The sequence below is a fragment of the Salmo trutta genome, chromosome 3 (genome assembly GCF_901001165.1).
Source record: "Salmo trutta chromosome 3, fSalTru1.1, whole genome shotgun sequence".
Lineage (NCBI taxonomy): Eukaryota > Metazoa > Chordata > Actinopteri > Salmoniformes > Salmonidae > Salmo > Salmo trutta.
Genome location: NC_042959.1, coordinates 44506607 through 44529403, shown reverse-complemented (window position 1 = coordinate 44529403; position 22797 = coordinate 44506607). Strand labels below are relative to the sequence as shown.

The 22797-nt window shown below is 40.8% G+C and overlaps 1 protein-coding gene across 1 annotated transcript in view; it reads left to right on the top strand.

The window, feature by feature from the left end:
• The first annotated feature begins 408 nt into the window (after nucleotides 1-408).
• LOC115175927 (2-oxoisovalerate dehydrogenase subunit beta, mitochondrial) overlaps nucleotides 409-22797 on the top strand; it is a 96201-nt gene continuing 73812 nt past the window's right edge. Inside the window, exons 1-4 of the mRNA XM_029735578.1 lie at nucleotides 409-658; nucleotides 14275-14352; nucleotides 14472-14540; nucleotides 17065-17198. Coding sequence (XP_029591438.1) covers nucleotides 454-658; nucleotides 14275-14352; nucleotides 14472-14540; nucleotides 17065-17198 — 486 coding nt within the window. The 5' untranslated portion in view covers nucleotides 409-453. The remainder of the gene's footprint in view (nucleotides 659-14274; nucleotides 14353-14471; nucleotides 14541-17064; nucleotides 17199-22797) is intronic.

Sequence of the window (22797 nt, the reverse complement as noted above, 5' to 3'; positions counted from 1 at the left end):
AAGTTGGCTCAAAATAAAAGTGATGTAAAAGGCACGTGTAGTAATGAGTAGGATTCTGTGTTTTCCCATGCAAAAGTGATTGCTTTTGATAAAAATGCTTTATCTGCCTTCCAATAAAACAAACACAAAACATGTATTTTATGGACAATATATGTTGTATGTTTCTGGACGATACCATGCTGCCTTGTTGACAACATCAACTGACCGGCGCAGATTACTGTTCGATATGAGAGGCGCTCCTCCCTACCCGCTTTCGCCAGACGACGTGACGGACACTTCAACGCGGGCCAGTGTAAAATAAGTCCCTCAAGTGTTCGGGGTCGATTGCGGCGATTGGACAAGAGGCTGAACCCACTGACACCACCCACTGTTTCAACCAACCACAGCCCCTTTCGACTGAAAAGGGACGCTGTCATTATTCTCTTCTTCCTGTTCAGTCCACTCACAACAGCAATGGCGGCTGCTGCACGGTTTCTTGTCAGAGGTGCAGTCTCGAAAGCCTCCATCGCGAATGTAAATGTCGGTGCTCAGAGCTCGTTTGGGATCAGGGGACAACCTCTGCTGAGGTTGTCCCCGAGTTGCGCTTCCAAAACAAAAACACAAAGAAGGAATGCAGCGCACTTCACCTACCACCCTGACCCTGTCCCCACAGAGTATGGTAAGTGAAATGCCCTTGCATTCTAAAATAATGTGTCATACAGACAACTATCTTTGCTGAAAAGGTAAAGATCATTTGAAAATATCTTCAATTCGTGGTCTGTAGATTTTTTCTATATGAGTTGGCTAACTATCTAACTAACATGATAACATTAGCTAGCTGGTTAACGTTATGCCAGCTGCATTCCTGCTTTGCTTTTTCTGTTGGCAAATTGGCTGTGTTGCATGCCCAGACTTTTGTTTGGCAGATGTAGATGGCAGTCACATGGCTCTTTCTAGGTTACCAGTGAGCATTTCTGGTAGTGGACAGCTGTTTGGAGCTGCTACAAAGTAATTCATAATGATTTCCTTTTTTTTAACCTTTTTTTCTTCATGTGAATACATAAATATATGAAGGGGGAACATAGCTATATTCAATACAGCTAATTAATGAGTTGAATCAACAGCTTTGTTTAAACCCTTTCTCGTGCTTGGAGTCTTCAGATTTGGCTAAAATCGAGTGACAAAAAACACAACTTTTCTTTCCTACATGTATGATACATCTACCTACATGCACATATTACCTCGACTAACCGGTGCCCCACACATTGACTCTGTACCGGTACCCCCTGTATATAGCCTCACTATTGTTATTTTACTGCTGCTCTTAAATTATTTGTTACTTTTATTTCTTATTTTTTACTTATTTTTCTTAACTGCATTGTTGGTTAAGGGCTTGTAAGTAAGCATTTCACTGTAATGTCTACACCTGTTGTATTCGGCACATGTGACATAAAATGTGAATTGATACTGTTTGTTATCGTATACTAAGCATTTAACAATTGAATTATACATTGACATTGATCCTGTGAAATTCCTGGATATTGCTGTGACTCACTTTTTTTGTGTGGAGACCTCAGAAGTGTACTTTAACATTTCGTATCTCCCAATGTTACAGTGTGAAGTTTTCATGGGCTCACATAAAAATAATGTATGTGATTGCAAAAATTCTATGCTTCAAAGATATACTTTAATATGATTAATAAAACACAAATCGATACTGTCTTTAACAGGGTTTTTCAATAATTACTCATAATTGTTTTCGTTAAGTGGGGACATTATCGCACAACATCAGCTGATTCAGGAAAGGATTTTCTGAATGACAGTCAAGTGATAAAGACCTTGTGTGATACTGCACACAATTTAACAACAGCCAAAGTGCGGGAATTAATGTTAATCTCAAGGCTTGACAGAACATTTTGGTGTCTGTTGGGGCCGTCAAGATAATTAGCCTACTTCGTGGACAACATTAAATCAAGATTCCTGAGGTAAGATTATGGCTGGTGTACGTTTTGATCATTTGTTTTCTGAGTTAAAACGGCCTGTTATTAGTTTGAGTTAGTTAAAACCAAAAAAAAACAACTTGATATTTAGATGGTTAAATGTGGAATGCCTGGTCAAGTGCACAGCCAACAATTCCCGTCCTTTCAAAGTAGGTCACCCTTAAATAAATAAAAAAAGATATATATTTTTTTAAACTAGGCAAGTCAGTTAAGAACAAATTCTTATTTACAATGATGGCCTAACAAAAGTCAAAAGGCCTCATGCGTGGACGGGGGCTGGGATTAAAATATAGGACAAAACACACATGACAAGAAGCAGCCACAACTGTCAGTAAGACTGTCCATGATTGATTCTTTGAATGAAGAGATGGAGATTTTTTTTTGCAGCTCGTTCCATTCGCTAGCTGCAGTGAACTGAAAAGAGCCAAAGTGCGGGAATTAATGTTGATCTCGAGGAGGGATGTGTGTGCTTTGGGGACCTTTTAACAGAATGTGACTAGCAGAACGGGTGTTGTATGTGGAGGACGGGGGCTGCAGTAGGTATATCAGATACGGGTGGGGAGTGAGGCATAAGAGGGTTTTATAAATAAGTATCAACCAGTGGGTCCTGCGACAGGTATACAGAGATGAGGAGTATAGAGGGCAGTGATGTGTCCGATAAGGAGCCTTGGTGGCAAATCCGATGGCTGAATGGTGAAGAACATCTAGCCGCTCTAGAGCACCCTTACCTGCTGATCTATAAATTAATTACATCTCCATAATCTAGCATGGGTAGGATGGTCATCTGAATCAGAGTTAGTTTGGCAGCTTGGGTGAAAGAGGAGCAATTTCAATAGAGGAATCAAGTCTAGATTTAACCGTAGCCTGCAGTTTTGGATTATCTTGGCAAAGGAGAAATGCTCTCTAACAGGGATGTAAACACATTTCTGCACAAAATTTGAGAGAACTAAGCTTTTTGTGCGTATTTTTATTTATTTCAATTAACACTTTACATTTAGCGTTTTAGATTTTTGCGCAGTGTAGTATCAGCTGTCTGTATCTTCCTGACTGGTGGTTCTTTTAAACATTTTTTTTTTTAAAGAAACTAAATATGCTTCTCTACATTTCTGCTGAAGTCTGGGTAAAAGATTGAAAGGAATAGATCCTGGATGTCACAAGACTTTGTTAGCCCTCTCAGCTAAAGCCCATAGATGAGATGAGGAAGGTAATGTAAAGGATGACACACTGCTTGCTTAACGAGTACCGCTTCCCCCTAATTCAGCTTATATCGAAAGTTGAGCTCAGGACCTCTGCCTCAGACATGTGACTGCCCTTACAATGAAATATACAAAACATTTGAAGTGTGGCGTCCCATCAGGCTATTAATTTTACTGCGATCAGGTTCACACAGTGTTTATTTGGTAGTCTTAAACAAATCTACTTTGAAACAAAAGTATAGACCTTACACACATGGTAATGTTCTTAAAAAAAGAAGACACCTGTACCATGTCAGATAGATATAGAGTTGAAATGTATTCAATTTTGAGTTTGTATCCCAATATTACACTTTTATACATCACAGAAGACAGAATTATAACGAAACTGTTTGACATAGAAACATCAGATTTTCTGCAACCCCCCCACAAAAATGAAATTATGAAAAATATTAACATTCCACCTATGAGGGCACGAGAATTTTACTGCAGGAAACAGTAAGGATTCTTCAGTAAAGTCTTTGTTGTCATTCAACGAGGGATGACTCATTTTCATGCAAATTTTTTCACTGAGAAATACTGCACCAAACATCTTAGTTGGATGTAAAATTGCGTGACTAAGGTCTCCTTTGCAAAAATATGAAAATGAATGTCAGATTTCTTGCGTTTAGTTAATTCTGACTATTTCAGGAAGTGTATACTGGCTACGACATCTCAATGGACAAACTGTACTATTGCGCTTTTTTTTTTCTCTTTTCAAGCCACATTTTACTGTTTAAAAATCTTTTTTTTTTACCAATATTTCTCCGATTTTGTGGTGTCAAATTGGTGGTTAGTCTTGTCTCTTTGCTGCAACTCCCCTACGGACTCGGGAGAGGCCAAGGCTGAGAGCCATGCGTCCTCCGAAACACGACCCTGCCAAGCCGCACTGCTTCTTGACACACTGCTTGCTTAACCCGGAAGCCAGCCACACCAGTGTGTCGGAGGAAACACTGTCCAACTGACGACCAGAGTCAGCTTGCAGGTGCCCGGCTCGCCATAAGGAGTCGCTAGAGCACGATGAGACAAGGAAATACCGGCTGGCCAAACCCTCCCCTTACCCGGATGACACTGGGCCAATTTTGCACCGCCTCATGGGTCGCCTGGTCACGGCCGGCTGAAACACAGCCTGGGTTCGAACCCGAGGCTGTAGTGACTAGAGGTCGACCGGTTAATCGGAATGGCCAATTAATTAGGGCCGATTTCAAGTTTTCATAACAATCGGTAATCAGCATTTTTGGACACCGATCATGGCCGATCGTATTTCTGTTTGTTATGTTATAATTAAGTCTATGATTTGATAGAGCAGTCTGACTGATGTATGTAAAGTCATAAAAAACTCAATGCTTGAAGCACAGCGAAGAGCTGCTGGCAAACGCACGAAAGGGCTGTTTGAATGAATGCTTACGAGCCTGCTGCTGCCTACCATCGCTCAGTCAGACTGCTCTATCAAATCATAGACTTAATTATAACATAATAACACACAGAAATACGAGCCTTAGGTCATTAATAAGGTCAAATCCAGAAACTATAATTTCGAAAACAAAATGTTTATTCTTTCAGCGAAATACGGAACCGTTCCGTATTTTATCTAACTGGTGGCATCCATAAGTCTAAATATTCTTGTTACATTGCACAACCTTAACTTTACTTACGTAAAATTCTGGCAAATTAGTTCGCAACGAGCCAGGCGGCCCAAACTGTTGCATATACCCTGACTATGCGTGCAATGAAAGCAAGAGAAGTGACAATTTCCCTAGTTTAATATTGCCTGCTAACCTGGATTTCTTTTAACTAAATATGCAGGTTTAAAAAAATACACTTCTGTAAAGCCTATCAACTCCCGAGATTAGGCTGGTGTAACCGATGTGAAATGGCTAGCTAGTTAGCGCGCACCCCGCTAATAACATTTAAATCGGAGAAGTCACTCGCTCTGAGACCTTGAAGTAGTTGTTCCCCTTGCTCTGCAAGGGCTGCGGATTTTGTGGAGCGATGGGTAACAATGCTTCGAGGGTGGCTATTGTCGATGTGTTCCTGGTTCGAGCCAGGGTAGGGGCGAGGAGAGGGACGGAAGCTATACTGTTACACTGGCAATACTAAAGTGCCTATAAGAACATCCAATAGTCAAAGGTATATGAAATACAAATGGTATAGAGAGAAATAGTCCTATAATTCCTATAATAACTACAACCTAAAACTTCTTACCTGGGAATATTGAAGACTCATGTTCTGAGCAAGGAACTTAAACGTTAGCTTTTTTACATGGCACATATTGCACTTTTACTTTCTTCTCCAACACTTTGTTTTTGCATTATTTAAACCAAATTGAACATGTTTCATTATTTATTTGAGGCTAAATTGATTTTATTGATGTATTATATTAAGTTAAAATAAAAGTGTTAATTCAGTATTGTTGTAATTGTCATTATTACAAAAAAAAAAAAAAAAAAATCGTCCGATTAATCGGTATCGGCTTTTTTTTGGTCCTCCAATAATCGGTGTCGGCGTTGAAAAATCATAATCTGTCGACCTCTAGTGGTGACTCCTCAGCACTGCTATGCAGTGCCTTTGACCGCTGCACCACTCGGAAGGCCAAGCAAAGGTATTTTAAGGGAGTATCCGAGCACACTCTTTCAGTTTGGTTAGCCACCAGCCAAACTGAACTATGCTGACACCTTTAGTTTCATCTCTTTGGCAAAGGCACTTATTATAAGGGTAACGTGACTGACTGGGTTAAGACTTTGTTAGCCTGCGGAGCTAAGGCCTAGGCATTGGTTCTGTGACTTGCGACGCTTTTGTGATGAGTAAGTTGTTAGAGACCTGAAAAGTTGCATTGTGTGGTGCACTGGAGACCTGAGTTAGAACACCATCAGTCAAACTAATACGTCTTCAGGTCAATGGCAATAATGTTGCTCATCACATGCATGGATCACTAATCCACCTCTGTTGCAGTCTCATTGGAGTACACAGAACCTTCTGCTTCTGTTTGCCAAAGAAAGTGTTGTTGTGCAGTAGGCTTGAGTTTGAACCCAGTCAGCCATGTACAAAATTATTGGCACCCTTGATCAAGATGAGCAAACAATATTGTCTAAAATAAATAATACAAATCCTGTACTTTATTGTATGCAAAACAAAATAATGAAATGTATATTTTATACTAAAACAATTGCTCAGAGACATTTTGTTTAACAAGTGACAATATGTTTTCTAAAAAAAAGATATGGGTCAAAATGATTTGCTCCCATGCTTTAAAATATATATATATATATTTTTTTTATATACCTTTCAATACCTCACCTTGTGAGGATGATGGCACTGAGACTTTTCCAAAAAGTTTTATGAGACTGGAGAACTCCATACATAATATTTCCAGATCCTTGATATTCTGACATGGCCATTGCAAAATGTAGATTTTTGTGGTCAATTAACAATTTCTTTGGATTTTGGGTGACTTGGGGTTATTGACTTGCTGGAAGATCCACCTCCGGCCAAGTTTCAGCCTCCTTGCAGAGGCAACCAGGATTTTTTGGGAAAAATATTAGGGTACTGGTTAAAGTTCATGATGCCGTTGACCTTAACAAGGGCCCCAGGACCAGTGGAAACAAAATGGCCCCATAAAATCAGATCAACCACCATACTTTACAGTAGGTATAGGGTTATTTTCTGCTTATGCATCCTTATTTTGACCACAAACCCACCACTAGTGTGCGTGGCCAAAAAGCTATATTTTCATATCATCCAACAAATGTAAACGCCTAGAGTTTGATAAACGGCATTGGCACTTGGATTGAAACTGGTGTTATGGTCAGATGTGAGAAATTGTTATGGGAGCCAAATAGCATTTCTTGTCACACTCCCTTATAACGTGTCCTGCCCATTCTGTGACCATAATGCAGAAGGCACAACCATGTTCCAGTGTGTCTTAGGATTCAGGAATAGGGTCATAGTAGCTTATAGCCCAAACGGTTCAAACGCTAGTCAAGTTCATAGGAAGAAAATAAATTCAACATATTGATTTGATTTATTAGGATCCCCATTAGCCGACACCAATGGCAACAGCTAGTCTTACTGGGGTTCGACACATAACGAAAAATACTATACAATTTACATTTAAAACATTAACCTGTGTGTGTCTATCTGTTACACGTCAGTACATACACAACTAGTAGGTCACATGGGGGAGAGGCGTTGTGCCGTGAGGTGTTTCTTTATTATATACACTGCTCAAAAAATAAAGGGAACACTTAAACAACACAATATAACTCCAAGTCAATCACACTTCTGTGAAATCAAACTGTCCACTTAGGAAGCAACACTGATTGACAATAAATTTCACATGCTGTTGTGCAAATGGAATAGACAACAGGTGGAAATTAGAGGCAATTAGCAAGACACCCCCAATAAAGGAGTGGTTCTGCAGGTGGTGACCACAGACCACTTCTCAGTTCCTATGCTTCATGGCTGATGTTTTGGTCACACTTGAATGCTGGCGGTGCTTTCACTCTAGTGGTAGCATGAGACGGAGTCTACAACCCACACAAGTGGCTCAGGTAGTGCAGCTCATCCAGGATGGCACATCAATGCGAGCTGTGGCAAGAAGGTTTGCTGTGTCTGTCAGCGTAGTGTCCAGAGCATGGAGGCGCTACCAGGAGACAGGCCAGTACATCAGGAGATGTGGAGGAGGACGTAGGAGGGCATCAACCCAGCAGCAGGACCGCTACCTCCGCCTTTGTGCAACTGGGGAGCAGGAGAAGCACTGCCAGAGCCCTGCAAAATGACCTCCAGCAGGCCACAAATGTGCATGTGTCGGCTCAAACTGTCAGAAACAGACTCCATGAGGGTGGTATGAGGGCCCGATGTCCACAGGTGGGGGTTGTGCTTACAGCCCAACACCGTGCAGGACGTTTGGCATTTGTCGCCACTGGCGCCCTGTGCTCTTCACAGATGAAAGCAGGTTCACACTGAGCACATGTGGCAGACGTGACAGAGTCTGGAGATGCCGTGGAGAACGTTCTGCTGCCTGCAACATCCTCCAGCATGACCGGTTTGGCGGTGGGTCAGTCATGGTGTGGGGTGGCATTTCTTTGGGGGGGCCGCACAGCCCTCCATGTGTTCGCCAGAGGTAGCCTGACTGCCATTAGGTACCGAGATGAGATCCTCAGACCCCTTGTGAGACCATATGCTGGTGCGGTTGGCCCTGCGTTCCTCTTAATGCAAGACAATACTAGACCTCATGTGGCTGGAGTGTGTCAGCAGTTCCTGCAAGAGGAAGGCATTGTTGCTATGGACTGGCCTGCCCGTTCCCCAGACCTGAATCCAATTGAGCACATCTGGGACATCATGTCTCGCTCCATCCACCAATGCCACGTTGCACCACAGACTGTCCAGGAGTTGGCAGATGCTTTAGTCCAGGTCTGGGAGGAGATCCCTCAGGAGACCATCCGCCACCTCATCAGGAGCATGCCCAGGCGTTGTAGGGAGGTCATACAGGCACGTGGAGGCCACACACACTACTGAGCCTCATTTTGACTTGTTTTAAGGACATTACATCAAAGTTGGATCAGCCTGTAGTGTGGTTTTCCACTTTAATTTTGAGTGTGACTCCAAATCCAGACCTCCATGGGTTGATAAATTGGATTTCCATTGATTATTTTTGTGTGATTTTGTTGTCAGCACATTCAACTATGTAAAGAAAAAAGTATTTAATAAGATTATTTCTTTCATTCAGATCTAGGAAGTGTTATTTTAGTGTTCCCTTTTATTTTTTTGAGCAGTGTATTTTTTTTTTGTTGACCAGGTTTGCTATTCACTTGCGCTATATAAGATGGAAGGGAGTTCCATGCATTCATGGCTGTGTATAATACTGTACGTTTCCTTGAATTTGTTCTGGACCTGGGGACCGCGAAAATATCCATGGTGGCATGTCTGGTGGGGTAAGTGTGTGTAAGTTGACTATGCAATCAATTTGGAATTTCCAACACAATGTTTCTTAAAGAAACAAAAAGTGACGCAGTCAGTCTTTCCTCAACTCTTAGCTAAGCGAGACTGGTAAGCATAGTATTTATATTAGCCCTCTGATTACAATGAAGTGCAAGACGTGCCAGCTGCAGCTTAACCATTTCTTTCTTTGCAGCACTTAACCATATGACTGGACAATAATCAAGATAAAACTAGAGCCTGCAGGAATTGCATTGTGGAGTGTGGGGTCAAAAATAAGCAGAACATCTCTTTATTACGAACAGACCTCTCCCCACCTTTACAACCTTTAAATCTATGTTTTGACCATGACAGTTTACAATCGACGGTAACACCAAGTAATTTAGTCTCCTCAACAGCCACACCATTCATTACCAGATTCAGCTGAGGTCTAGAACTTAGGGAATTATATAATGCTTTTAATTTTAGAGATGTTCAGGACCAGTTTATTTCTGGCCACCCATTCCAAAACAGACTGCAGCTCTTTGTTAAGGGTTTCAGTGGCTTCATTATCTGGGGTTGCTGATGCGTATATGGTTGAATCAGCAGCATACGTTGACACACATGCTTTGTTTTAATGCCAGTGGCAGGTTATTGATAAAAATAGAAAGAGTAGAGGGCTCGAGCGCTGCCCTGCGGTACACCACACTTTACATGTTTGACATTAGAGAAGCTTCCATTTTAAAGAAAGCTCTGAAAAGCCGTAACACATACAGTACCAGTTAAAAGTTCGGACACATCTAGTCATTCAAGGGTTTTTCTTTATTTTGATTATTTTCTACATTGTGGAATAATAGTCAAGACATCAAAACTATGAAATAACACATGGAATCATGTAGGAACCAAAAAAGTGTTAAACAAATCAAAATATATTTTATATTTGAGATTCTTCATAGTAGCCACCCTTTGCCTTGATGACAGCTTTTCACACTCTTGGCATTCTCTCAACCAGCTTCATGAGGTAGTCACCTGGAATGCATTTCAATTAACAGGTGTGCCTTGTTAATTAGTGGAATTTATTTTCTTAAGACGTATACAAATACAGCCCTATTTGGTAAAATACCAAGTCCATATTATGGCAAGAACAGCTCAAATAAGCAAATAGAAACGACAGTCCATTACTTTAAGACATGAAGGTCAGTCAATCTGGAAAATTTCAAGAACTTTGAAAGTTTCTTCAAGTGCTGTCGCAAAAACCATCAAGCGCAATGATGAAACTGGCTCTCATTAGGACTGCCACAGGAAAGGAAGACCCAGAGTTATCTCTGCTGCAGAGGATAAATTAATTAGAGTAAACTGCACCTCAGATTACAGCCCAAATAAATACTTTACAGCGTTCAAGTAACGGACACATCTCAACATCAACTGTTCAGAGTAGACTGCGTGAATCAGGCCTTCATGGTCAAATTGGTGAAAAGAAACCACTACTAAAGGACACCAATAAGAAGATGAGACTTGCTTGGGCCAGGAAACACGAGCAATGGACATTAGACTGGTGAAAGTCTGTAATTTGGTCTGATAAAATCTAAAATTTGAACTTTGGTTCCAGCCACTGTGTCTTTGTGAGATGCAGAGTAGGTGAAATGGATGATCTCCGCATGTGTGGTTCCCACCATGAAGCATGGAGGAGGAGGTGTGTGGGTGCTTTTGCTGGTGTACTCTCTGATTTATTTAGAATTCAAGGCACACTTAACAGCATTCTGCAGTGATACGCCATCCCATCTGGTTTGTAGGGCTATTTGACCAAGAAGGAGAGTGATGGAGTACTGCATCAGATGACCTGGCCTCCACAATCACCTGACCTCAACCCAATTATGATGAGTTGGACCACGGAGTGAAGGAAAAGCAGCCAACAAGTGCTCAGCATATGTGGGAACTCCTTGAAGACTTTTGGAAAAGCATTCCTGGTGAAGCTGGTTAAGAAGAAAATGGCAAGAGTGTGCAAAGCTGTCATCAAGGCAAAGGGTGGCTATTTGAAGAATCTCAAGTATAAAAAATATATTGATTTAACACTTTTTTTTTTGGTTACTACATGATTCCATATGTGTTATATCATAGTTTTGATGTCTTCACTATTCTACAATGTAGAAAATAGTACAAAATAAAGAAAAACCCTTGAATGAGTAGTTGTGTCAACTTTTGATTGGTACTGTATGTTTTCTCAACAACCGGTTATTGTCAATATCAAAGGCTGCAATGATACAGTTGAAGTTGGAAGTTTACATACACTTAGGTTGGAGTCATTTAAAACACGTTTTTCAACAACTCCACACATTTCTTGTTAACAAACTATAGTTTTGGCAAGTCGGTTAGTACATCTACTTTGTGCATGACACAAGTAATTTTTCCAACAATTGTTTACAGACAGATTATTTCACTTATAATTCCCTGTATCACAATTCCAGTGGGTCACAAGTTTACGTACACTAAGTTGACTGTACCTTTAAACAGCTTGGTAAATTCCAGAAAATGATGTCATGGCTTTAGAATCTTCTGATAGGCTAATTGACACCATTTGAGTCAATTGGAGGTGTACATGTGGATGTATTTGAAGGCCGACCTTCAAACTCAGTGCCTCTGCTTGACATCATGGGAAAATCAAAAGAAATCAGCCAAGAGCTCAGAAAATAATTGTAGATCTCCACAAGTCTGGTTCATCCTTGGGAGCAATTTCCAAACGCCTGAAGGTACCACATTCATCTGTACAAACAATAGTATGGAAGTATAAACATCATGGGACCATGCAGCTGTCATACCGCTCAGGAAGAAGACACGTTCTGTCTCCTAGAGATGAACGTACTTTGGTGCGAAAGTGCAAATCAATCCCAGAACAACAGCGAAGGACCTTGTGAAGATGCTTTAGGAAACGGGTACAAAAGTATCTATATCCACAGTAAAACGAGTCCTATTTTGACATAACCTGAAAGGCCGCTCAGCAAGGAGGAAGCCACTGCTCCTAAACCGCCATAAAGCCAGACTACGGTGTGCAACTGCACATGGGGACAAAGATCGTACTTTTTGGAGAAATGTCCTCTGGTCTGATGAAACAAATATAGAACTGTTTGTCCGTAATGACCACTGTTATGTTTTGAGGGGGACGCTGGCAAGCCGAAGAACTCCATCCCAACCGTGAAGCACGGGGTTGGCAGAATCATGTTGTGGGGTTGCTTTGCTGCAGGAGAGACTGGTGCACTTCACAAAATAGATGGCATCATGAGGAGGGGGGGGGGGGAATTATGTGGATATATTGAAGCAACATCTCAAGACATCAGTCAGGAAGTTAAAGCTTGGTCGCAAATGGCTCTTCCAAATGGACAATGACCCCAAGCATACTTCCAAAGTTGTGGCAAAATGGCTTAAGGACAACAAGGTCAAGGTATTGGAGTGGCCATCACAAAGCCCTGACCTCAATCCTATAGAAAATGTGTGGGCAGAACTTCAAAAGTGTATGCGAGCAAGGAGGCCTACAAACCTGACTCAGTTACACCAGCTCTGTCAGGAGGAATGGGCCAAAATTCACTCAACTTATTGTGGGAAGCTTGTGGAAGGCTACCTGAAACATTTGACCCAAGTTAAACATTTAAAGGCAATGCTGCCAAATACTAATTGAGTGTATGTAAACTTCTGACCCACTGGGAATGTGATGAAAGAAATAAAAGCTGAAATAAATCATTCTCTACTATTATTTTGACATTTCACATTCTTAAAATAAAGTGTTGATCCTAACTGACCTAGGACAGGGAATTTTTACTATGATTAAATGTCACCAATTGTGAAACCTGAGTTTAAATGTATTTGGCTAAGGTGTTTGTAATCTTCCGACTTCAAATGTATCTAGCAGTTCAGCTCCCACTATCTTCCTGTTGTAAATTTCTTTCATCCAATCTTCAGTCATTCTTCAGTGCAGCACATGTCGTGTGCCCTTCTCAATAAGCATGCTGAAAGTCTGTTGTTAATTTGTTTACAGAGAAATGGAGTTGTATTTGGTCAAACACACACAATGTTTTCCAACAGTTTGCTGAGAGTTGGTAGCAAGCTGATAGGTCTGCTGTTAACCAGAAAAAGGCCGCTTTACCACTCTTGGGTTGCGGAATTACTTTGGCTTCCCTCCAGGCCTGAGGACAGACTTTCCTCTTGGCTCCGATTTAAAGACATGACACACAGGAGTTGCTGTAGAGTGAGCTACCATCCTCAGCAGCTTTCCATCAAAGTTGTCAATGCCAGGTTTGTCATTATTGATCGATAACAATATTGTTTCCACCTCTCCCACACTAACTTTACTAATATTCCGACTTACATTGCTTTTCTTTCAATATTTGTCTTTTTATGTATGAGTATGATGGCTCACTGTTTGTTGTTGGCATTTCCTGCCTAAGTTTGCCCACTTTGCCAATTAAGTTATCATTAAAATAATTGGCAACATGGGTTTCTGGCAGTTTCTGAAGCCAATTTAACACAGCATTTGATTCTGTCTCTTCTCCTCTAGCATTCCTTGCTGGCAAAGTACCAGAATGTTGTCTCTGCAAATTCCGTTCTCCAAATTCATTTAAAATAACCAATCTGAACGCTAAAGTGCGACATGTTTACTCGTATAGGCGGCAAATATTTTGCTGTGCACCCTGAAGTAAAAATTTAGGGAGTGCCAGTGCGGCTAGAAAAATGTTATATTTTTCATTGTTCTCCTAAATACCTTTTTTGTGTGCTTACATTTTTCAACTTAGGCGCTCATGTGTTCCTTGTTAAAAAAAAAAAGGTCAGACTAGAACCTTGAAATGCGTCTGAAAAGTTGAATATATGAAACTGGAAATTATAGTTTGAACTTGGTACACATACAATGAATGCGATATTTACCATATTGAAACTGATTATATAAATATAGAATTTTACTATTAACCTAAATTGAATTTGAAATCTGAATGCAATATTCATTCAGTTTAAAATTAAATACAAGTTCAATTTATGAATTAAACGATTCCATCTGTACATTACAAATTCAATATCTAGATACAAATGAAAAAATATGGAATTCAAATAGTTTGTTTGGTGGCAATTTAATCGCTCAATAAAATTCTCCCAACTTCTTGTAGGCCCCACTGCAAAGATGAACTTATTTCAGTCTGTGACCAGTGCCTTGGACAACACTCTCGCCAGCGACCCCACCGCAGGTAATAAAACTGGTCTGGATTGTAATTTAATGTATTCATCAATATCTTGAAAGACATGCAATTTTGAAATATTAGGTTTATGTGTTACTGTGTCAATATGAGATGTATCTGTGCTTCAGTCATCTTTGGGGAGGACGTCGCCTTTGGTGGAGTATTCCGTTGTACCGTGGGTCTCCGAGACAAATATGGTAAGAGGCTGAATTCTTTCCCCTTACCATTTTAGACAAATATATCAGGATGTTAAATATATCAGTATGTTTGTGCTGATTAATGTTAATGACATTGTGATGCCACCAGATGGCAGCCGAGGACCATTTTCATGCCCTTGTTGGTCAAAACTCCCAAGCGTGTGTGTGCGTACACCTATTGGTCAAAACTCCAAAATTGTGTGTTAGTTTGCACGTGTGTGATACTCCTGACATAGCTGTGCTTGCTTACAATTGTTGATCACAAGGAGACACATTTCTACAGAAACTTTTTTCATATAGTAGTAATCATTTTTGTCAGCTATGCCCATGCATACTGTTAGGCTATTCATTGCACAGTTGACATAATGGATTAACTTGTGCGGGTGTACTGCTGCTACAAATGCGCAGGTTTTGAAATGGCCATTATATCTTTTGTGTGCTGCCTCCTCATAATGTAGAATACTTTACCCTCATCTCCATAATGAACCCAGTCATGATTCACCCCTGGCTAGGTGGAAATATATGATTAGGTTTTGGAAAAGCCAATGCACGTCTCCCTCTCTGCTGTCTTTTGTTGTCGTTGACGTCAGATGTGTTGACCTTCTGCTAAGGATCATTATTTTTAATCTCATCTAAGGGCGGAGAGGGATTTTTTATTTTTTATTATCCCTCTCTCTCTCTACCATTATACTGCATGCAGGTTTATGGGAAGTATCCTGATCTCTATTTGTGTGGCTGACTGACTCATTCACCCCAGGGATGCGTTACTCCGCCACTGAGTAGCGTGCGCACAGGAAGTGTCTTCTGCGCCGTTCACCTGGAAACGACTAGCCACTTTGACCTCGGTCTTTCTATTTCTCCTAAATGAAAATGAGTCTATCATGAATGACTAGCTAATAGATGCCTCAAACATGTGCAAGCGCAGTGCATATTCATCAAATGTGAGCTCCAAAAGTGTTTGGACAGTGACACAATATTTGTGGAACCAAAAGTATTGGGACAAATTCACTTATGTGTATTAAAGTAGTCAAAAGTTTTGTGTTTGATCCCATATTCCTGGCATGCAATGATTAAATCAGGCTTGTGACTCTACAAACTTGTTGGATGCATTTGCTGTATGTTTTGGTCGTGTTTCAGATTAGTTTGTGCCCAATTGAAATTAATGGTAAATAATGTATTGTGTCATTTTGGAGTCACTTTTATTGTAAATAAGAATAGAATGTTTATGAACACTTCCACATTAATGAGTGAGAATGTGAGACGCAAAAATATCATACCCCACCAAAAAATGCTAAATGTAGTGGTCAGAGGTTAGCATGTCTTGAGGGTATGATATTTGTGCGTCTAACATTGTCACTCATCATTATTCACGATTCATTCAGGACTATCCGTAATCATGGTAGCATCCACATTAATGTAGAAGTGACTCCAAAATGACATAATACATCATCTGTAACACAACCAAAAACAAACAGAAAATGCATCCATCAAGTTTGTAGAGTCACGCTTGATGTAATCCTTGCATGCTAGGAATATAGAATCAAATACTAAACTTTTGACTACTTTAATACACAAGTGAATTTGTGGTCCCCTAAAATAGGGGGACTGTAAAAAGCACTGTCATTTCTAAACGCTTCACCCGATATGGATGAAAATACCCTCAAATTAAAGCTGACAGTCTGCACTTGTGTAACACCCTAGTCATTGTATCATTTCAAATACAAAGTTCTGGATTACAAAGCCAAAATGACAACAAAACATTCTCACTGTCCCCAATACGTTTGGAGCTCACTGTGTCACTCATTGACCACCAGGTTTATTTGTTGTATACTCTGGCTGTGTTTTACAAGTACACAGGATTCTGATTTGACTGACAGGTTGGCCTAATTCTTCATTTCTGAGGGCTTGTAGTGCTCTAATGGTGTCCGGTTTGTGGTGAAAAGTGGGCACTTGCGGTAAGGACAGAAACGAGGTTCGGAGGGATCAATGAAAGAAAATACTTGCTTCTTGGCAATTAAACAAAGCAAGGGAACCAAAATAACATTCCTCCCAAAATGTAGAGCCCCAGTCCTGCGGCTCCCGGTCAAGATTATAGAGTGCTGGATGGAAAAATAGTTTTTGTTTATTATTCAGACTAGAGCTTTTTAGTGCAACACAGCCTAATTTGCTCCAGTTGAGGAGGAGTCCTCTCTCTCCCCCTCTCTCTGAATGTCACTTAACTTATTTTAAGTCTGGATGCTATTTTAAGGAGACACTGCAATGATTAAACACACTTATGAAGCAAGTGTTGGGTAGGGGGGCGACTGACAACCTTGTCGTCCATCATGTGCCCTGGCCCTATTACACTGTATTTTGCTTGGATTTCATCCCTAATTGAAAAGGAATGAGTGGATGTTTTTGAAGTGATTAGTCAGCAATGCACAGCATTAACTTTCCTTTGGTTGATATGGGTGTGCTGTTATTTGTTGTCATCAGCCCCCTTGGTAGATAACTGAGTAACCCTCTCCCCTCTTTCTCTCTCCAGGTAAAGACCGTGTCTTCAACACTCCTCTGTGTGAGCAAGGCATTGTGGGATTTGGAATCGGTGCGGCAGTTGCCGGCGCCACGGCCATCGCTGAGATCCAGTTTGCCGACTACATTTACCCTGCCTTCGACCAGGTGAGCCAGTCTGACTGCGCTCTGTGCATGAAGTGTAATTTCTCAGTAAATTGTTTGCTTAAGCAGATGGTTTTATTTGTTATCGTCATAGCCCAGCCTCTTGTGTGACGGGAACAGATTTGATCAGGGACTACTGGGATCCATTTCCCATTTCTGCTTCACTCATGCATATATGTTTTCACCCACCAACAAACACCTGCCTCATCTGCATCCATGTCAATCTTGTGCAAATATAATATTTTCCCTAGTGAGTTCTCTGCTCATAAGTGATTAGGCTTTCACACTATCAAGTTGTAATCAAATGCTGTCAAAAAAGCTAAACATTATAATTGAGGTGCAATTTGGCCAGATGCCAACCACACACTAGCTTTTAACGCTATCTGCTGACGCATTTCCACTCTAAATAGCACAGCTGTTGTTTGAAAGACCGGAAATTGACACCGGAAATCTGCCCGAACTATGTCTCCCTCACTGTAAAAATTTGCTCAAAGAAAACACTAGGGTAGCGAGTCTACCTCAGAAGATAGCAATGGGGTTTTAATGCACTGACCTGGAAAGTGTGTGCGGGTTCACTATCCGGCCTTGTCTGTTATGCTGGCACTCGTTTCCAGGCAGCATATCCGCATCCCAAAGACCAATGAGTTTCCCTCCCTTGTCAAGGCAACCGAAAAAACGCTGAATGTTGAGAATGAGATATTTCAGACTGCTGCCATATTGCTACAGAGCAAAATGGCATACACATAGCGCCAGGCGCGTTGAGTCACACACACACACACACACTCCTCTCTCTGTACTCTCAATTAAAACGAGGGAGTCCAAAATGGCCCCCAGAGATGCATAAAATCAAGAAAGAATTGTCTACCTGAATATTAGACACTGGTGGTGTCCAATAGAGCCTTGGACACCACCAGTGTCCAAGAACCTGATGGTCACTCTGACAACATTCCAGAGTTCCTCTGTTGAGATGGGAGAACCTTCCAGAAGGACAACCATCTCTGCAGCACTCCACCAATCAGGCCTTTATGGTAGAGTGGCCAGACGGAAGCCACTCCTCAGTAAAAGGCAAATGACAGCCCACTTGCAGTTTGCCAAAAGGCACCTGAAGGACTCCGACCATTAGAAACAAGGTTCTTCGGTCTAAAGAAACCAAAGATTGAACACTTTGGCCTGAATGCCAAGCGTCACGTCTGGAGGAAACCTGACAACATCCCTACAGTGAAGCATGGTGATGGCAGCATCATGCTGTGGGGATGTTTTTCAGCGGCAGGTGAATAGGAGACTAGTCAGGATCGAGGGAAAGATGAACTGAGAAAAGTACAGAGAGAACCTTGATGAACACCCCAGTCTGAGTTCCTGAGCAGGTTAAGGTTCACCTTCCAACTGGACAACAACCCTAAGTACACAGCCAAGACAGCGCAGGAGTGGCTTCGGAACAAGTCTCTGAATGTCCTTGAGTGGCCCAGCCAGAGCCCGGACTTGAACCCGATCGAACATCGCTGGAAAGACCTGAAAATAACTGTGCAGCAACGCTCCCCATCCAACCTGTCAGCGCTTGAGAGGATCTGCAGAGAAGAATGGGAGAAACTCCCCAAATACAGGTGTGCCAAGCTTGTAGCGTCATACCCAAGAAGACTCGAGGCTGTAATCGCTACCAAAGGTGCTTCAACAAAGTAAAGGGTCTGAATACTTATGTAAATATCATATTTCAATTTTTTTATTTTTAAAACATTTACAAAACAAATGACCTCCTTTTTGCTTTGTCATTATGGGGTATTGTGTGTGTCAAATGGCCACCTGGACTATTTACATTGACAACCCCTTTGTTTTTACACTGCTGCTACTCACTGTTTATCTATAAATAGTCACTTTACCCCTACCTACATATACAAATTACCTCAACTATCCTGTACTCCGCACATTGACTTAGTACCGGTACCCCGTGTATATAGCCTCATTATTGTTATTTTGTTACTTTTTATTTTTTTCCCTTTAGTTAGTAAATATTTTCTTTGCAATTTTTTGAACTACATTGTTGGCTTGTAGGTAAGCATTTCACTGTAAGGTCTACACCTGTTGTCTTCGGCGCATGTGACAAATAAAATTTGATTTGAGATTGATGAGGGGGAAAAAATGTGGAGAAAGTCAATTGGTCTGAATAATTTCTGAATCCAGTGTGTGTGTATGTATGGGCGCCTCAATATAAAAAAAAAGGTGTTCTTAATGAGTGTATATAAATATTATATATACTCATTAAGAACACTTTTTTTATATTGAGGTGCCCTCAGCGGACTCAATTTGTCGGGGGATGGAATCTACAAGGTGTCAAAAGCGTTCTACAGGGATGCTGGCCCATGTTGACTCCAATGCTTCCCACAGTTGTCAAGTTGGCTGGATGTCCTTTGGGTGGTGGACTATTCTTGATACACACGGGAAGCTGTTGAGCATGAAACCCAGCAGCGTTGCAGTTCTTGACATAAACCGATGCACCTGGCAATTCCTACTAGAGGTCGACCGATTAATCGGATTGGCCGATTTAATTAGGGCCGATTTCAAGTTTTCATAACAATCGGAAATCGGTGTTTTTGGATGCCGATTTGGCCAATATTATTTTGTTTTAATATTTTTTTTTGGACTTTTATTTAACTAGGCAAGTCAGTTAAGAACACATTCTTATTTTCAATGATGGCCTAGAACGGTGGGTTAACTGCCTTGTTCAGGGGCAGAACGACAGATTTTTACCTTGTCAGCTCAGGGATTCAATCTTGCAACCTTACGGTTAACTAGTCCAACGCTCTAACCACCTGCTTTACATTACACTCCACGAGGTCACGCGAATGCAGTAAGAAGCCAAGGTAAGTTGCTAGCTAGCATTAAACTTATCTTATAAAAAACAATCAATCAATCATAATCACTAGTTATCTACACATGGTTGATGATATTACTAGTTTATCTAGCCTGTCCTGCGTTGCATATAATCGCTTAGGTACACGTTGCTCCAACCATAAACATCAATGCCTTTCTTAAAATCAATACACAAGTATATATTTTTAAACCTGCATATTTAGTTAATATTGCCTGCTAACATGAATTTATTTTAACTAGGGAAAATGTGTCACTTCTCTTGCAAACAGAGTCAGGGTATATGCAGCAGTTTGGCCGCCTGGCTCGTTGCGAACTGTGAAGACTATTTCTTCCTAACAAACGGGGGATGATTTCTTCCTTCGCCAAACGGGGGATGATTTAACAAAAGCGCATTTGCGAAAAAAGCACAATCGTTGCACGACTGTACCTAACCATAAACATCAATACCTTTCTTAAAATTAATACACAGAAGTATATATTTTTAAACCTGCATATTTAGCTAAAAGAAATCCAGGTTAGCAGGCAATATTAACCAGGTGAAATTGTGTCATTTTGCGTTCATTGCACGCAGTCAGGGTATATGCAACAGTTTGGGCCGCCTGGCTCGTTGCGAACTAATTTGCCTGAATTTTACGTAATTATGACATAACACTGAAGGTTGTGCAATGTAACAGGAATAACGTTTTGTTTTCAAGATGATAGTTTCCGGATTCGACCATATTAATTACCTAAGGCTCGTGTTTCTGTGTGTTATTATGTTATAATTAAGTCTATGATTTGATAGAGCAGTCTGACTGAGCTCATTCAAAATAGCACTTTTGTGCGTTTTGCCAGCAGCCCTTCGCAATGCATTGCGCTGTTTATGACTTCAAGCCTATCAACTACCAAGATGAGGCTGGTGTAACCGATGTGAAATGTCTAGCTAGTTAGCCGGGTGCGCGCTAATAGCGTTTCAAACGTCACTCGCTCTGAGACTTGGAGTAGTTGTTTCCCCTTGCTCTACATGGGTAACGCTGCTTTGAGGGTGACTTTTGTCGGTGTTCCTGGTTCAAGCCCAGGTAGGAGCGAGGAGAGGGACGGAAGCTATACTGTTACACTGGCAATACTAAAGTGCCTATAAGAACATCCAATAGTCAAAGGTATATGAAATGCAAATCATATAGAGTGAAATAGTCCTATAATAACTACAACCTAAAACATCTTACCTGGGAATATTGAAGACTCGTGTTAAAAGGAACCACCAGCTTTCATATGTTCTCATGTTCTGAGCAAGGAACTTAAACGTTAGCTTTTTAACATGGCACATATTGCACCTTTACTTTCTTCTCCAACACTTTGTTTTTGCATTATTTAAACCAAATTGAACATGTTTCATTATTTATTTGAGGCTAAATTGATTTTATTGATGTATTATATTAAGTTAAAATAAGTGTTCATTCAGTATTGTTGTAATTGTCATTATTACAAATAAATAAATGGGAAAAATCGGCCGATTAATCGGCATCGATTTTTGGCCCCCCAATAATTGGTATCGTAATCGGCGTTGAAAAATCATAATCGGTCGACCTCTAATTCCTACCATACCCCGTTCAGAGGCACTTAAATATTTTGTATTGCCCATTCACCCTCTGAATGGCACTCATAAACAATCCATGTCTCAAGGCTTAAAAATAATTTTTTAACTTGTTCCCTTCATCTACACTGATTTTGAAGTGGATGTAACAAGTGACATCAATAAGTGGTCGATCATAGCTTTCACCTGGATTCACTTCGTCAGTCTGTCATGGAAAGAGCAGGTGTTCTCAGTATTTTGTGCACTCAGTGTATATACCTCACATGCGACCCGTAATAAGACAATGCAATTGGCCTAATTAAAATGTTTATCTGACTCCATTTAACATTATAGTAAAGATTTGTGAAATCAAGTATTATGGAATTGTCATGATAAGCGAATATCAAAGCAAGTATTATTTAATAACTGTGTAAAATGAATGGATTCACATACAAGGCATAAAGCTTACGTTACAAGGCAATACCGGGGTGGCAGGTAGCCTAGTGGTTAGAGCGTTGGGCTAGTAACCGAACGGTTGCTGGATCGAATCCCCGAGCTGACAAGGTAAAAATCTGTTGTTCTGCCCCTGAACAAGGCCGTTAACCTTATTCCATGGGCAGGATACAGGAGAATAGCGAGAACAACATACCTTCATCCCATTTATACCAGCTCCATTCAAAATTCAATTGTTGCCCAATCCACAGAAACCAGAGAATTGACTACTGAAATGTGTTTTGAATGGAGCTGGTATAAATGGGATGAAGGTCTGTTGTTCTCGCTCTTCTCCTGTATCCTGCCCATGGAATAAGGTTGTACAGACATTTTTATTTTGTGAGCTACCCAGGCCCATGCCCTGAGTAGGTCTGATTTAGTTCATGCTTTGTCTTGTAAGTTAGTTAACCTTAGGATGTATACGCCTAGAATTAAGCTTTGTTAATTTTTTATTTATTTAACTAGGCAAGTAAAACTAAGATGTCACATCAAACCAGCCAAAATCCCCTAGGAAGCCGGTCACTTCTATGTGTGATGACCTGAGGGGGTGGGCTGGGTAGGACAATTTTATACAGTGTCGACAGAGTTCACTCTGAACAACTGCAAGTAACCATAGAGATCATACATCCATATAAGTTGTATTTTATTTTATAGAGTAACACTATTGCAGCCATGTTTGGTATCTTACACACA